Source organism: Nilaparvata lugens, unplaced genomic scaffold (assembly GCF_014356525.2).
Source record: "Nilaparvata lugens isolate BPH unplaced genomic scaffold, ASM1435652v1 scaffold10349, whole genome shotgun sequence".
Lineage (NCBI taxonomy): Eukaryota > Metazoa > Arthropoda > Insecta > Hemiptera > Delphacidae > Nilaparvata > Nilaparvata lugens.
This window is the reverse complement of record NW_024089015.1, coordinates 1-6,231: the sequence shown is the minus strand read 5'-3', so window position 1 is coordinate 6,231 and position 6,231 is coordinate 1. Positions and strand designations below refer to the sequence as shown.

General features: G+C 36.6%; 1 protein-coding gene across 1 annotated transcript; it reads right to left on the bottom strand.

The window, feature by feature from the left end:
• Positions 1 to 13: 13 nt before the first annotated feature.
• On the bottom strand, positions 14 to 5,316 carry LOC120355344 (sodium leak channel non-selective protein-like; the record flags this gene model as incomplete). Its single annotated transcript, XM_039443695.1, has 3 exons — positions 14 to 68; positions 3,227 to 3,406; positions 5,143 to 5,316. Coding segments are annotated over 3 exons (409 nt in total), but the record flags the coding sequence as incomplete, so codon positions are not given.
• Positions 5,317 to 6,231: the final 915 nt, after the last annotated feature.

The window sequence follows — 6,231 nt, the reverse complement described above, 5'->3', positions numbered from 1 at the left end:
CGAGATGCATGACAGCGTCGTCACGCAGATCATCACCCAGTCCAAGTGTCACTAGGCTCAGGAAATTGCTGCAACAAATAATTCACATTTAATCATTCAAGACAAATTATGAATAATAATAATTTCTCTAGATGTTGGACGACACATCCAGAGGAGTTTATTCATAAATTCAGGAACATACATATTATTTTCTCATACATTTTCAATAATATAACAATATTCAAGGTTTTCAAATGATACCTCACTACCGGGTGCTTCAAAAAAATGTATACACACTTTGAACTTTCATATAAATGTATTTACAGTTCTACAAAGTTAAATTTCAGGGAAATAGAAAGCTGAAAGTCCATGAAATGAAACATAAATAACAAATGTTAATACTGTTCAAATTGGTGACCTGCAGCATCAATACAATTCTGAGTACGAGTCACCACTGATTCTGTACATCGTATCAAAATGTCCAATGAGATTTCTCTACACACTGCTTGAATCTCATTCCAAAGAATGTCTAGGTTACGTGGTTTACGTTTGTACACCTCATCTTTTACTGTGCCCCACAAGAGAATTCAGTGGTGTAAGGTCTGGAGAGTGCTGGAAGCTCGATTGGCCCCCTGCGTCCTATCCACTGGCCTGGCAAATTTTGATCCAGGTAAGCTCGTACGTCCCTGTGATAGTGCGGCAGAGCACCATCTTGTTGAAAATGAAAATCATATACCGTATAATGCACGAATGCAGGAAATATGGAATCAGCAAGCATTGTTAGGTAATTAATACCAGTTACAGTGCCTTCAAATCGAAAAGGTCCATGAGTCCCTTGAAGACAAACCGCACCACACATTTACACCAGGCAAATTTACAGCTTTTTCAATTGTAATGTGAGGATTTTCTTAACCCCAGTAAACACAATCGTGCCTATTGACAGTTCCATTAAGTTTGAATTGGGCTTCATCCGACCAAATGATGCTACCCATAAATCCTGGTTCACGTATCACCATCTCCTGAATCCATTCACAAAATTGCAACCTTCGATATGGATCGTCGTCATTTAGCTGTTGCCTTGGAATGTAAACACGATACTTGCCTCTCTTCAGAATGCGTAGCACGCTGCTAGCACTTACATCACTTTCACGTGCCCCTTGCCTTGAAGATTTGTTAGGAGACCGTTGAAACAGTTCCAAGACTGCCGTTGATGACTCATCACTTGTAGCTGTTCGAGGCCGACCTGAATGACCTTTATGCACATCACACACTGTTCCATGAACTTCGAATTTGTCTCGTATGCGTGTAATTGTTAATCTTGAAGGTGGTTCTGTATCATACTCCCTTCTCCACTGTCTTTGAACTTCATTTACATTCTCAACTCCAGTACCACTTAATAACTGCTTACGTTCTTCAAAACTCAACGTACGTCCCCCATGTTGATATTACAAATTCCAACTAACAATATAACATAAGAGGGACGATTATGCTGCCACCTAGGCGAAAAATATAACATTAGCCTTGTAGAGCGGTAAAACTCCGATTGTTTAGAGTGTGTATACATTTTTTTGAAGCACCCGGTATATAATACAATATATGTGTCGAGAAAATAGAATAGCATTGGGTCTTTATTGGAGAATAAGAACTTAGGCAGAAATTATTCTTTTCCAATAATTATGTGCGTTTGATTGTATACCAGTTCACCAACTACTAAAACACTAGTTCACACCTGGTCACTTTGACAAAAAATATGAATAGCATTGGTTCTTATGAGAGTGTTTACACAAGGACATAAAAATGAATGTCATTGGTTCTTATGGGAACGTTCACACGCCAATTACTAGAATAGTAACATAAATCAATTAACACTCATTTCATTCACAGCATAATCGATCTGTCTCATATTCAGACCTCACACTTTAAATGAAATTTTCAATTTCTTAGTTATTGTGTAGTAGCACTGATGTTCCAAGCATCTATAACTAGAATGATTCTAGCCAGGTCACTCCCATGTTTTCGAATGAACATGATAAACTGGTCCCGACTCATTAGCGGCTAAATATAAAAATATTATAATTGTAAAGATTATTGTCTGAAATTGTATTTGATATACTATATTTTTTAACTGATGTCTTAAAATTTCCGACCCCTTTGAGAGGAGGTAAGTGGCTGCTATCTATCTATCCATTCACACACGTCATCACTCACAAAGTTTTCTGCGTAAACTTGACTCATTCTCCGGTGACTTCTATTGATTTCTATTGCTTGCAAAAAAAGAATAAAACTAAACACTAAAATATTAACACTTGTCAAGGAACTCAATCGAGGCAGCCATATTTCTGCGTCTACAACTCGACAAAAATTACAATCTAGCCGCGCCGATTATAGAGCGTTTGATTGATTGAGTACTTTATTTATGTGTATTACAATATATACTGGCTTATACACTTTTATACAATAGCTTACAATACACCAAAGTTATAGATGAATTAACATAATATAGACTAAGAAAATAATTATTGAACTGTTTATGATATGAAAAAGCAATTTGAAATAGTATAGATAATATTGTTATGCATCTACATAAATTGGCGGAGCTTTGGACATATTAATGTTCATTCTTAGGAAAGAATATCCAAATATCCTTCCCACTAGCTCTCTACCAAAACGTTAATTTCATAAATTCAACTAAAGATTTATTTATAAATGAAAAATTGTAAAAATTTTAGTTAATATGAAGATTTAAAAAAAAAACAGAAAATAATAAAGTAATATAAGTAAATAGAATCATATCATTGATTATTAAAATGGAGTAGGCTGAAAGTAGATCAGGGTAATAACTTTCAGCAATATACAGCAGTATGCAGTGTATAATAAAATAACATTAGTTTATAATATATATACAATCTATTCTATAACGGGTTTATAGGTTTGTATTGGTGGGATGGGTGAGGGATGGTTGTCATGTGATCGTTCTAGGGCTGGACAGTTCCAGTCATTTGTTCCAAAAGATGATTTTTCAAAGTCAGGATGAAGCTCGCTCGGCTCTCGATGAATCTGATAGAAACAGGAAGTGCATTCCAAGCACGACAGGCTTAGGGAGGACACACTGTTCAGCTCTGAGAACATCGCCCCTACAGCTTGTCTATGTCTTATGATATGTGATCGGATGTTGAAAAAATGACCCTCTTAGAATACTTGGTGCTGTTTTGAGAGTTCACTTGGGTAATCATGTTGGAACACTTACTGGAGCCGCTTGTAGTTGACTTTCCGCTCCTTCCCGGTGAGAGGGTCTCTCAGACGGGCATCATAACGAGCATAAACTATCAGCTGACAAGCTTTCCTGAATTTGCTCTCGCGAGGCACCAGAAACAGTGGCGTGTCAAATAAAGGATGATTTTCCCTCAGATCCTCTTCACGTTGATTCCTACAAAATAGAATTCATTTGATGAGAAAATAGTTTCATAAAAGTCTTTAAATATATACTCAATTCTCTATAGAATTTATTTTCAAGAAACCATGCGGTAACGTTATTAACAGACCTGAAAATGGAGATTATGTTTCAACCTCGGGAGTATCAATTTGTTATATAGGGCTAAGGGCCGTTTGCACAGACAAAGCTTAAACTGAATTTAATCAGCTGGTGGTTTAAACTCAAAATGGAACACAAACGAGACTTGATACAGATTTAATCCAGTTTAAAATCAATCAATCAAAATTTTTATTTGTTATCGAACATATTCATACAATAGAGTTGCTATCCATGTATCGCATTTGGAAACAATATAACATTCAAATATATAATATATTATCGCGGAAAAATTTATTGGGCACTGCTACTTCAATCCTGGGAATATTATATTAATAGCCGTCATATATATATAAATATATATAACAATATCACTCAACAAGATACAATGTAGGAAACTTAATAACAATAATCAACCGAAACATCCGAACCAATCCAGTTTAAAATGAAATTTAGTTTTAACTGGCCCTTAAACTGATTTTTATGAAAACTAAAATAAAAATGCAGATACACTGTTTGCATGACATATTCACTGTTCTACTGTTTGCATGACATATTAAATGTTTCACTGTTTGCATGGCGTGCTTCGATCTCATCAGAATCATTATTAGGGTGTGATCACATTGAATGCGTATAAGTGCAAGTGCACGTCGAATCATGCATGAGCCGAAAAACATAATTTGAAAAGTGCCATTGGGACATGTTGTGACTTGCATGTAGCTGCTCACACTGAACGCAACAAGCATGTGCAAGCTTTCAGTGTGAGTATTCCTATTGTTCTTCCCAGATTTTATTTCTCATCTGCACGCTTGGTCATGCATAACCAAGCTTGCACTTGCACATATACGCATCCAATGTCATCACACCCTAAAATGCAACTGCTACCATATGGAGATTCATGGAAGATTCACTATTTGGAATTGTTTTGGGTTATTCTTAATAGTAAGCTATCAATGATTTAACGTACAGGTTTTGATTGATTCAATACAAATTATGAAAAATAAACAAATTGAGTAATTTTCCAGTTTAAGTAGGGGCCTATTATGAATAGACGAATCCTCTTTTTCCAAAAGAAAATTAGTTCTGATTTGATTTATTTCAACTTCTTGAAAGTTAAATTACATAGAAATACTAGAGAGTGGCCGTAGCGGAGTGGATTAGATGCTGGCTTTGTAATCCAGAGGCCCGGGTTCGAATCCCAGCCCGGGCAAGATATTTTTCTCGGGTCACTCCCGTGTTTCGGATAGACACGTTAAGCCGTCGGTCCTGGCTGCTTAAAAAGCAGTCGTTAGGTCTATCAGAGGCCTTGAAATTGATCAGTCGCGACCTGAAAACTCTGACAACAGTACTGAGCCAGCCAGGTCACTCGATATATTATTTTTACAAGAACCTTTTTTCTTTTAAACACGACTAGTTTCGGCCAATCACGTCATCATTAAGTAGTGTCAAAATCTTCGATCTTAATCTTAGTTCTTAGATATGGAAAAGTAGGTTCGCGGATTCCCAATTATATTCCCTAATTAGTTGTTGGCAAGACCTAATTCAATATATTTAATGTACTAGCTGTTATAAAATAGTTTTATTAATATCTGATGAGAATATCAACGATATTGTGGGTTCATAATGTGAGGTACCTGCGCATTTCGGCCTGCTGCCTCTTGGCCTGCAGCAGTTTGATGTCGAGGTCGTGCGGTCGGCTGCGTGACGAGCTCACCCGATTCATGGCGCCGATGTCGCCGTTCTCCATCAGGTGCTCGTACGTCTGCTTCAGCTTAATCGAGCCACTGCGCACGCTCCGACGAATCGATCTGCAAAAAGTTCAAACAACCGACTCTGTATTGAAAGGATCATGAAACACTAATCTATATGAAGGATGAAGGATCGCTAAAAATATTAAACATTGATATTTGGAAATGAGGAGAGATGGCATTAAAAAAAAACACAGCTGGAGTCACAAAATTGGCTTTCCAGAACCAATAGTAGTCGTATTTATTTCTATAATTGGAAACGTTTCTCCTTGATGAAATGAAACATTCCTAAATAATTCAAAATAGCTGAAATTTTACACTACTTTCTCTTTATTTTATTTTGTGTTCAATTTTCTAGATTTTCGAAATTTTATTTAAACGTGGACTACAAATACGTCCCGTTTCGAAAAGCCAGTTTTCTGACTCCAGCTAAGTCTAGAACTTAGCTAAATCCCGAGGTCGGAACCGTCCCTTAGTATCTGTAAGTACTGACTCCTTAGTAAATGAGCTGGTATTTACAACTCTAAATGCAGTCGGACGACTGCATACTATATTGAAGTCCACGTTATAATGGCAGTGGAGAAGGATAGCAGAACAGTGTTGCCGATTCTCTGCCTTGCCACCGCCTTTTGTAGATTATAACTGATACCGGTTTATCCGCTGCAATATACACAGTTCATTCTTGTTTAAAATTAGTTATTTGTATATCTAGAGTGAAAAGTACTGTTTTTTCTCCCTGAGGAAAAGTTTGAAGCCGAGGCGAAGCCGAGGGCAACAGTTTTCCTGAGGGAGAAAAAACATTTTTCACTCGTGATATACACAACATTTTTCCTCTACCTACATTTTTATAAAAACTGCTAATAAAATAATTTTTAAAAACGTATGTGACCAAACAATGTGTTACAACATTTAATGTAAAAAGTAAACAGAAACAGCTGGCTTGTAATCACAGTTCTCCTCCGACAGCACTATCTG